The sequence below is a fragment of the Lepisma saccharinum genome, chromosome 4 (genome assembly GCF_977018435.1).
Source record: "Lepisma saccharinum chromosome 4, izLepSacc3.1, whole genome shotgun sequence".
Lineage (NCBI taxonomy): Eukaryota > Metazoa > Arthropoda > Insecta > Zygentoma > Lepismatidae > Lepisma > Lepisma saccharinum.
In genome coordinates, this window is record NC_139232.1 from 79,949,582 (window position 1) to 79,961,887 (window position 12,306).

At 35.9% G+C, this 12,306-nt stretch overlaps 1 protein-coding gene across 2 annotated transcripts in view; it reads right to left on the reverse strand.

The window, feature by feature from the left end:
* Positions 1–6,953: 6,953 nt before the first annotated feature.
* Positions 6,954–12,306, reverse strand: part of LOC145987228 (importin-4-like) — a 94,170-nt gene continuing 88,817 nt past the window's right edge. For both annotated transcript variants that reach the window (XM_083121745.1, XM_083121746.1), the window contains exons 19-20: positions 10,784–10,958; positions 6,954–7,424 (exon numbers count right to left, since the gene is read on the reverse strand). In XM_083121745.1, coding sequence (XP_082977871.1) covers positions 7,300–7,424; positions 10,784–10,958 — 300 coding nt within the window. In that variant the 3' untranslated portion in view covers positions 6,954–7,299. The remainder of the gene's footprint in view (positions 7,425–10,783; positions 10,959–12,306) is intronic.

Genomic DNA, 12,306 nt, shown 5'->3' on the forward strand with positions numbered 1-12,306 from the left:
AACAGTTGAAAACTGCCAAAATTACGTAAAACATGTCATGGACATAGAGAAGGAAATGTGGAATGCAGATGAATTGCAGGATGACGTTGATCAGATAATAATCCACTTGGGTGAAGATTCCAGCGAGAGTGATGATCTGACAGAAGAAAATGATTCTGGTGATTATTCTGCAATGGAAGGAATTAACCCCCTGGAGTGACATGTGAGAGAAAAGTAAGTTTATTAAGAATTATTCTTTCAGTTTATGTAATTTTGTGAATTTGTTTCTTGTTTTTAATAATAGCTCACCGTGAACTTATTTCTTCAATTTGTACGTACCCGCGAATCAAGCGCCACGCACGTTTGTTTGGTCTTGTACTTTCACTGCCAGCAGGTCCGTTACTCGCCCCTGCGGCAAGCGGCAACGCTGTTCTCATATACCCAACAGTCTATTCTTTTCGCTGGACAACCTATAGTCTCTACAATGAACTCTGCTCTTCTTTATATGGCGTGCTGCCATCTATCGTCGCTCTCGGGGAACATTTCTTTCTTGCATTTCTCATTGTGTCATCGGAACTGGTACGTGACAGCCTTTAACCCCCGGAGTACCTTCCAGGTACCCACTTTGTACGACACTGGGTGGGCGCTGGATCCGCTTGAACAGGTGGAAAAAATCCCAGTTCTTTCCTGCCAGCATCGAATTCGGGTCTCGCATGGTAGTTAGACGCATAACGACTGAGCTACCGTGGCTTTTCTTATGTTCACTTTGAGGTTATTCTTGAAATTGGTTCAAATTTATGTTTCTTAGACCAAGAAATAACATCAGAAATCAAGAAAATTGATACAGTATATTGTTTTGGATACTAGGTTTCAGTATTGTTGCATACTTGTACCAACGTATACCATAGGTGAAAAAAACCCTGAAAAATCCGAAGATACAGAAATATCAATGTTGTCAATAGCAGAGTCTTGGAATTTTGAAATATCAGTATCAGTTTCCATAACAAGTTTCACTTTTCAACGGGTTCTGCTCAGTAATGTCAGTGCAATAGGTTCTCATAAATTTGATTTTTTTGATTTGATTTATTTTATTTTACTTCGCGTTTTGTGCCTCTTGGCTAATTTGCGAAGATGGGGATGAGTGATGAAATGATGAAATTGATGAATTCACAAACAACCAAGCCCGACCGGGATTCGAACCCGGGAACCTTGACGTCGCAGCGCGATGTGCTAACCACTCGGCCACAGGGTCGGGCAGGTTCTCATAAATAATTCCACACAGAGTGCTATGGTGCCAGGGGTCCAGGCTTCAAATCCCAACCTGGGTATGGGTGTTCTTTGTGTGTGTGTCCAGTCCATTCATCAATTTCATCATATCATCACTCATCCTCATCTTCATGATTAGCCAAAAGTGGTAGAAAAGCGAATGAAAATTAACTGAGTCAATCAATCATAAATACTAAAATAGATCTCAATTTTTAAAATTCTTCATCCACAAATATAATCTTACATAGCCTTTCTGGCGATTTTAGATCTGAATGCCAATTCCTGCCAAACAACGTATTGCTTACTGTATTGGAAGTTTCCTTCACTTGAGTTTTTGGGGTAGATAGTGAGGGACTAGTCCTATTAAGGTTGAACCAATGAAATTCTATTTTCATACTAACATTTCTGCATGTCCCTTATGACTCACCCCCAGACGAGATACATACATACTTTAATGAAATATGAGGGGCAGGTGGGTGTCTTTGAGCAGTGCCCATCTTTGATGATGATTAAAGATGAACTGATGAAACGTATAATGGGACAAACACATCCATGCATGCATTGCCTGAATTGAAATCTGGGGCCCTGGCATCATTGTATCATATGTGAATACCAGTGGTCAGAAGTAGCGAGCTACTTGTAGCGTCGCTACTGTAGCTAGCTACAAAATTTGTAGCTGTAGCTGTAGCGACGCTACATTTTGAAAATTGTAGTTGTAGCGGTAGCGAAGCTACAAAATTCCTGTAGTTGTAGCGAAAATTTCGCTACAGCTACATTTTTTCTTGGCATTTTGAGGTGAATTTTGAATGTGGCAACAGTGTCAGAAAAAATCGACAATAACCCTTAATGTTGCAGGAGGTTCATAAAGATAGTCTATTACATGGAGATACAGATTATCTAGATTGTAGATTATAGATATCTGCGTAATTTATTTAATTAGTATCTGAAGAATTCAGATATCCAGATAACTAAGTGACATATATGAACAGGGGCGCCGACTTGCCAAAATTATTGGGGGGGGGGGCTCTGATCACTGAAATAAATTAATTAATGACTCACTCTCCCTTTTTTAAGTTTTGGCTTCAGTGTTCGGAATCTCATAAAAGCCCATTAATTTCTCAAAAATATAAAAAAAATTATTCGCAGTTCGAATGCAGAATATTAATTGTCCACGGATGGATATGTAACAAGTTTCGTCAACCATAATAGCAAAATATTCCCGACTTTTAATATCTGCTACCACGGAGCGCAAAACAGATCTCCCTAATATATCAATGATCTCGTTCTGAATGTCATGTGAGAACCATTTGTAGCCCGAACTACCCTAGTTCATGCACATCGTCTTTTGAAACTCTTTTTAGTAAAAATTTTAACAATACTCATAATTACATATTTAGTATATAGTAATAAGTCATGTGTTTTGCTCTCTCTGGTCATAGCCCCCCCCCCCCCCCCAAAGTTGATGGTCTAGAACATTTCAAATGTGTATTTAAAGTTCATGTGGCACAATTCAGAGTAAACTTTACAAGAGAAGCAAAATAATACATTAGATCCTCTTAAGCAAAATTATTTGGGGGGCTCGAGCCCCCCCAAGCCCCATGGAGTCGGCGCCTATGTATATGAATATATTCCTGCTAACAGCTACGTTTTTTTTAGCTGCATCGCTATTTTGGGGAGAAACATGCCTCGTTTGCTGCACCACTGGAAAAAAGTGCCTCGTTTGTATCTCCCCCGGAACAAATCCTGTGGATATTCATGGTGTAAGAGACACCAAAATGTCATTAATTGCTGTGTAAGACACAACTTGCAGTGCAAAAACGAGCGATGGAATTTCCACTGACAAGGGAATAGTGCCAGCAATAAATGGCTCAGTACGTTAACAGCATTGATCATCGTCAGTATATAAGATCTCACCAGCAAGAAATTATTGTTACAAAAATGATAGAGTTTCTGGAATTACAGTTATTTTCGAGATAGCATTTGTTCACAAATTTTAAAATTACAATACGTTTAGAACACTCAGGTTTACACGACAGTTTCCTCAATAATTTTATCATATTGCAAAAAGTATGTACAAGTTATTGACTTTCCTGAAGAAACGAAAATTTTCTTTAGTTAATATACATAGTTTTTAAATTTATGTATTTCTCCTAATTTTTCGTCACTTTTCTGTAACTTTTGCTAATCATGACATCATCATCATCATCCTTCGCTGTTTCCTGCCTCTGGCTGGGTCGGCATAGAAGTCAAGCCTCTCCATTTTTTTCCTGGTCTTTCACAACTCCTCTCTTTCCAAGGTGTTCCAATCTTGTCTCCTAACACTCTCCACTATCTGCTCTTTCCACCAACATCTTAGTCTCCCCCTTGGCCTTATTCCCACTCCTTGTGCATTGTAAGCTCTTACTGGTAGTCTTTCTGCATCCATCCTCTTCATGTGTCCGAACCATCTCATCTGTGCCTGATCTATTCTGTCCTGAAGCTTCACTACACTCACTGTCTGTCAAATCTCCTCATTTCTCATTCTATCCCTTCTAGTCTTCCTCACAAGACTCCTTAAAAAATTAATCTCCACTGCCTGCATCTTTTCTTTGTCTCTCTATGTCATTGTCCAAGTCTCTGCTCCATACGTAATTATTGGCACATAGTATGTGTTACATATTACCTTCTTGCATTTCATAGGTACATCCCTATTCCATATTAATCTTCGAACGCTTTGATATAGTCCACCACCATTCATTTGTCCTCCTTTGTTTACCTCCTCATCTATTCTTCCACTTCTCTCAATCATGACAATGAGGATAAATGGTTTATTTAATTATTCTCTTATCTATAGTTGCTTTCTGCCACTTTCGGCTAATTGTGAGAACGAGGAAGAATGATAATGAAATATTTATTCTCAAGAAAAATATGTTGATGTGAACATAAATGCTTAATTCTACCAAATTTTATTTGTGTATAATTGTAATAATTATGTAATTTGGGTAACACCCTAATGAAAGAATGATCTCAAAGATATTTATGACAAAATGTGCATAACTAAGGAAAACAAACTTTGTGAGTCATATAGAATAAAGAAAAATGAATATAAAAAACTAATAAGATATGAAAAATCCAAACACCTCAAAGATAATATCAGAAATAATAGTAATACATCAAAGGCAATTTGGAATATCATAAATGAGCAACGAGGCAAAAAATCCAATAAGCGTAATGAAAATACCACATTATTTGAAAATGAAGTAGAAATAACTAACCCTAAACACATTGCGGATACATTCAATAAGTATTTCTCAAACTCCTATGTAAACTGTCCCATTGACCCCACAAGTGCCCAAACAACTAAAATTGAATCAAATACTGTACTGAACTCCATTTATTTAGATGAAATAACCTTAAATGAACTAGAAACTACGATAAAAAATTTAAATAATAAGAAATCAGCAGGTCCAGATGGTTGGTCAAATCATCTAATTAAAAAATGTTCTCAATACATAACATTACCACTACAGTATGCTATAAATGCCTCTATCAATAGTGGAATTTTCCCAAAAGTATTGAAGAAAAGTATAATTAAACCAATACTCAAAAAAGGAATGGAGACAGAAATAAAAAACTATAGACCAATAACGATCACATCATCTTTCTCAAAACTGTTAGAGAAAATCATTTGTAACAAAATATACGAATTCTGTGCCAAATATAACATAATTAGTCCACTACAACATGGTTTCCAAAAGGGTAAATCGACAAGTACAGCTACTTCTCAATTTATTGAGATAATTATAGATGCATTAGAAGATAATGAGATACCCTGTGCTATTTTCCTGGATCTGTCCAAAGCCTTTGACTGCTTAGACCACTCTATGCTCATGCAAAAAATATACAATCTTGGCATTAGAGGAAATACATACAAACTGATAAAATCTTTTCTCACGGATAGACCACAGTACACCCAGATACTACATACTGAAAACTCCGTGGTTCACAAAATTATATCTGACACTAAATATGCAAAAACAGGAGTCCCTCAAGGCTCTATACTAGGCCCGCTACTGTTCATACTATATACCAACGACTTACCCGCTCCAGACAATACAAATATTTTAACATACGCAGATGACACAACCATAACATGCAGTGCAAATACACAAGAACAATTAGAAATACAAACCTACATATCAGTAAATATAATAACTCAGCATTTAAATTCATATAACTTGAATGTAAACTATCAAAAAACAATGTATATGGCTTTCAATCCTGGGAATAAACCCAATTTTGATAATATAAACTTACAAATAGATTGTAATCAAATCAATTATGAAAATCCAGTTACATTTTTAGGTTTAGTTATTGATGACAAATTAAGATGGACATATCATATTGACCATGTATGCAAAAAAGTAGGGAAAAACTTATATCTCCTAAAACTCCTAACACAATATAATGTGTCTGAAATAAACACAAATCTATACTATGGACTTGTATATCCATACCTAGAATACTGCATAATAGCATGGGGAGGAGCTGCGCAGGAATACACTCAAAGATTGCTCACTCTACAGAAAAGAGCAATAAGGTATATATTCAAAATACCATTTAGAAACTCATGTAGAGAATTATTTAGAGAAAATAAAATTATGACCATATATTCCTTATATATTTACAAAGTAATTGAATATGTACTAAAACACCGTAAATTAGATAAGAATTCGACCGTCCATCAGCACAACACACGTCAAAAAGAGAACTTCCACATGCAAGCACACAGACTTGTTCTCTCAGACAAATCACCTCATGTTGCAGGAATAAAATACCATAACAAACTTCCCACATACATCAAAGAAATTACAGAAACTCACAAGAAACTGAAATCAATTAAACAGTATTTAACAGATATACCTCTATATAATCTCAATGAATATCAATAGTTAAACTGGATTAGTAAATTGAAGCATTTAAATTCTTTTGATACTGTATGTCTCCTATATTTGGATTATCTGTTTTACAAGTTTAGTATGTAACACTTATAACTGTTTATGTTTAACCCATATGATTTATTTGTATTTTTGTGTTTGCATTTTGTTCTTTTTATTGTAATCTTACTCCATTTGTAATATTTAGTATTGTATGACGTTTTCCACACCCATGGATATGGGTCTACGGAAATAAAGATATTATTATTATTATTATTATTATTATTATTATTATTGCAATATTCATATATCAAATTTGAATTGATATGCCACTTGCATAAGTATGGTATTCTCAAAAACTATAGTAAAAATAAGTAACTGAAGTAACATTGCTATCAAAATTATCAAATGACTGGAATCATTATAATGAATAACAGAATCTATTTACCAGTAGTAGGGGATTTTTATTAATACCCATATCGTTGTTTTTAAGTTTTTTTTATGCAGAAGTAGCGCAAAAAGTAGCGAAGTAGCGAGTAGCGAACAGGAGTAGTGTAGCGAGCTACTTTTTGGTAAATGTAGCTATAGCTGTAGCGAAGCTACATTTTGGAAGAGTAGCTGTAGTTGTAGCGAAGCTACTTTTAAAATGTAGCGTTCTGATCACTGGTGAATACTTCACTACATAGCCTAGCTGGTTATAAGTACAAATTTACAAAATTAATAATATTTTTTAAGAATAAAAGCAAAAAGTAAGTTCAAATATGTATTTATTATAAACCATATGATGCTGAACCAACCAGAAATTTTAAACACTTTTTTTTTATGATACTACATGTGTTAATATCAACTACTACAGTGGGAAAATATTACTTCTACATTTTCAACTATTAACAGAGTAAGTCCATTATAATGCAAATTACACACGATTTGTTAAAAATATCCTATGTAATAAAACAAGAAAATTTACTAGACATGGAAATGCATACACACATTGCTGAAACTATATACTAATATATTTTTTTTTAAAACATATATTGTCCGAACTCCAAAGAATATCACAATATTTCAATTTTCACAAATAGGAAGTTAAAAAACAGTTAATCAAGTACAAATGTTACAGTGAAACAATATAGTTGTTTCAAGAATAAGCAGACTTGATTTTCATTGAGAGTTCTGGGGGTAATTGGGTAATAATGTTTTCAAAATCCTGTGGGAAAGCATTGCGTGAATTCTTGATTAAATGCACAATAACATCCTGAGTATCTGCAAATGAAAACACATATATACATACACACAATATTAATGTGTGAAGAAAATTATGGTAGAAACAGTCAGTATGCTAGTCGTTATCATATTTTTACATCACTACTCCAAGTGAGCATTTATAGGATGCTCTCAGCCCACCCCTTATGCTGATAAACAAATTTGCAAAGAAACATCTCCCAGCTTTCCATTTTGACCAACAGCTCATGCGAACACCTCTCGCGTACAATTTACTTCATCTACTCTTTACATTATTGTAAACATTTGAAATTAACTTGTATCAAATATTTTTAAAACAAATCTAATTATTTTAATTTGAAAAAGAAGCATATGTAAAAAAAATATTATCTATGGATATATATCCAGTGAACTGATGAAATACACAAAAACAAAGGGTGAAAAAGATAGTATATACGTGGGTGAATCAAATAGTAAGTTACACCCGAGTCGTGTTCCTGTACTAAAAGAGAGAAAATAATCATGCTTGGTGGCAGCACTGTCCGGAATGTATTCTCCCCATACCCGAAGCAGGCATGATGCAGCTGCTTTAATATGAGAGTAGTCACCGTGTCAGTATGGCATGTTGTACATTGAGTTGCACTCAGTCGTCCGATTTTTGTGGACACGAAGGCATAATCAGAGTAAAATCCATCGCCAAATTGTCGAGGTGTATGGTGGGAATGCAGTGTCACATCCCATGATCAGGAAATTTCCAGATGTTCGAAAGAACGAACGTGAACGACGAACAGTGCGTAGGGCAGCCTGCAACTGGAACACTATTGACAAAACGGAGCATGTGAATGCAATCATCCTTGCCAACCACCATGTGAAAATTAAAGAGAGCAAGTGAACTGAACATATCATACAATAATGTGTCTATGCTGATTCATGACCAGTTTGGTGTATAGTAGACTGTGCTCTCACTGGGTGCCACAATTGTTAACCGATGAGCACAAAAGTCCTCAATTGAAATTGGACGGAATTTTTACACAGAAATCAAGAAACTGGTCACACGATTCGAAAAGTGCTTGGAATACCTTGGTGACTATGTTGAAAAAGTTAAATGTTCATGCATTTTTCTCCAATAATTATTTTCTTTCTAATGTGTCTTGTTTGTTTTATATAGGGGGGCGTAACTTACTTTTTGATTTGCCCTAGTACATTAATTCTGTAATTTTTATATGTATTATCATTCCTCATTTTTTTATTTTTTATTCTCTGTCATTTTCTTATGGATAAGGGTTGGTTGTAAGAGTGGGCCAAGAGGCCATAACATGCCTGCTTTAATAATAATAATAATAATAATAAATTATTACTTTTCAACATAATCACCAAGCAAACTGAAAACATTTGACACACTGATGCACTTTCTATGATGGCAACATATAAAAGTTTGTGCATATCTTTTGCATTCAATTTTGTGTTTCTTTTTGTGCTACATATAAATATACACTTTTCTAATCCATGACCCTCTTGCATATACGTTCCATGAAGAAACACAAATAATACATTGTAAATGCTATTATACATCTATTAAAATTAATAATAATTGCACATATTATCAGTGTTCATTTTATGAACTTAAATTTTTATGTAAAAATTGTTATACAAATTATTTTTAAAAAAATCCATGTTTGCCGCATTGAAACATCAATAATATACAAAATAGTGTACCAAAGGGAAGAGTGTTTTTACATACATCCCATAAAATATGTATACATTTCATATTTGGAATAAATTGGCATAAATGTTTGCATGATTCTGTAACATTGCACTACATTGGACACAACCACAAAGCAGTGACAGAGTTTATTTAAGTTTGTTTGTGTGAGTTTTGTTTCAAGTCCACACTTTTATGCAGAAATAGGTTAATCAAGACTGGACTACAGTTTAAAGTAGAATCTGAACCACTATGTATCTCCACTGGGTGTCGAACTTTGGATCAATCGATCACAAGGTGACAACATTTGTAAGGACTGTATGCCATTAGTGACAGTATGGTCAGACGATGGTGCAGACAATTCATGGAATGCAGATCCATCATGCACGACCCCATACACCTGACCACAAGTGGGCTCTTTTGCATCACTTTAAGTGGGAGGCTCGATTTCACAAGCTACGACTTTCATCTCTTCCTTCAGCTGAAGCAGTTTCTGGCAGGACATACGTTTTTGACAGTAACGCTGCTGTACATATGGTTCTGCTTTTTCGAGACAGACATATGATATGTGCATACAAAATTTAGTGCCACACCACAAAAAATACCTGAAGAACAGTGGCGAATATGTTGAAAAGTAAGTTGAGTCACTGTAATTAAGATAATAAAATGTCAATTATTACCGAAGTGTGTGTTTTAATTTATGGCTAATTGGAATGTACTTGACCATTCTTGTATAAAGCTTCAGCCTGTTCAATTCAATAACAATAGACGAAAAGTGAAAATTCAGTAGAGCTGGCAGAGGAACATTGATTACTGACGAAAATGATGTTTTTAGGATTGAGAGCCTGAAAGTTTGTCTGACGAAATGTCGTACTACATCAGACAAAAATATCGCATGCATAAGGCGCAACCCCTTATAGCTCCCATAGACAAGAAAAAAATATGTCAATACATTTTAAATGTGACATTTAGAGGTTCATCAAATGTGTCTGCCTCACTGGAAATTTCTCCTACGCCACTACCTCACTTCCATTACTTGTTTCTGGCTCCGTGGTTGTGTCCAATGCATAATAGAGACCTAATGGCAAGATGATTTCCCTTTAAAGTGCAGCGTTTATTATGACTTCTTCAAAATCAAATGTCTGGCAGGTTCATTGCATCACATTGCATTTACAGTTATATATATATATATATATATATATATATATATATATATATATATATATATATATATATATATATATATATATATATATATATATATATATATATATATAAACACATTTGTCAATAAAAACAAAATTCCCTGACATTTCCCACACTTTCTTTGACCTCTCCAATTCCCTGACTTTTCCAGGTTTTCCAGGTCTGTCACCACCCTGAATTATAAACTAACAATATACCACGTTAATGGGATACATGTGGGAAAATACTATTACACTACAGATCTTCATTATCTAGGGGTTAGTAGAGCCCATTCTGAATGGAGAAATCTACAAGAGTTTTCCATTATATTCATCATTTCTATTTTATTATTATCATGAAATATATCTATTCCATTTTGACTGGTTGGACCCACGTGTGGGGCACACTGTCCCACCCTTCGGATGACCCCTATTACAAAGCAAGTAGTGCTTTATATTTATAGGTTCATATAACTATGAACCAATAAATTCAGAGCACTAAAAATTCAATCTACCTTTGTCAGCCTGCTCTGTGTTCAGCACAGTGGCTGCTGCTCGGATGATGTGGTTCAGCTCCTTGTGAAACATAGGGTGGCCTGCTTGGAAGAGGTAGGAAATGCATTGGAACACCACTTTGTTGTCAGCAAAGTATTCCCGAAGTGGAAGATATTGAGTAAACACTGGGAACACCTGAAGAAGGATAGAGAACCTTGTCATCTGCACTAATTTACTACTTCATATCATAAGTAACACATTTTTGATAACTACTTTCCTCTAGCTTTCATAAATTACATCATTAATGACTAACAGAGAAATTTAGAATTCCTGTTATCTTGTTTTGTTTACATAATATGAAATAGAAAACACTCACCAGACACTATAATAATAACCCATGGTGCAACAGCACATTGAGGAGCCCTGGCCTACCTACCAACTGCTGGCCTCACTCACTCAAGTTGCGAGATCATTCAACCAGTTACAGAGTGACAAGTGGTCAGCACGATGAACCCCTAGTTGTTGTAGGTTTTCATGACCGGATTACACTACTCATTTGTAGCTCCCCAAATTCTTCTGATGGTGTGTGGCAACCGGTCCCATGCACAGGCCGGAATCTCAGGAGAAAAGTTGTTACACTTCCCTCAGGAGACTCGAAACTGTGTATGTTCCATAGCTGAGGCCAAACCATGACACCTTAGACTGCACAGCCACTCACCAGACACTGTAAATACAGGGTGTCCGGCTTAAAAGTATAATAAAAGAAAAATTAATAACTTGAGAAGCAATTGAGATATTTATTGGCAGTTTGCTTCTACAAGTAAGTTAACTCAAAATGTTTTTTTATGTATACTTGCAGCAGTTGGTACCGCATGTGCATGTGCGTAACTGCACGTAACTGCTTTGTTCACGTAAACGTGCACGTCAGTAGCCATGTGGACTCCACAGCAGAAGGTGTTATGTGTGCTTTCTCTCACGGAACTAAAGTCTGTTACACTGGTACAACGTCGTTTTCAGCGTGAATATGTACTGCGACCAACCGACGATGTTCCCAGTTATATTTCAATCAAGAAGTGGGACGAGCAGCTTCAGGAAACTGGAAGTTTGTTTTCGATGTCGGGCCGCCATGCCAAGCACGCAGTTCCAGAGGCTACTGTTGAATTAATCTGAGCTTCCTTCCAGCAGAGCCCTCGTAAGTCAATTTGACAAGCAAGTAGGCAGTTACAGTTTCCTCGTTCGACAGTACACGATGTCGTCCATAAAAGGTTGTGCCTACGGGCATACAAAATGCAGCTCCATCACAAAATCAAGCCCAAGTACAGGCCACGACAGAAGAACTTCGCGGAGACAATTCTGGTAAAAATTGATGAAAACGAGGCATTCCTCGATTTCATCTGTTTCTCGCACGAGGCTACATTTCACACTTCCGGCAAGGTAAACACGCACAATTGCTGCATATGGGGAAGTGAACCATCCCCCACGTAGTGATGGAGTGGGACTCTCCGAAAGTGACTGTGTGGTGTGGATTGTTGAAGGACAGGGT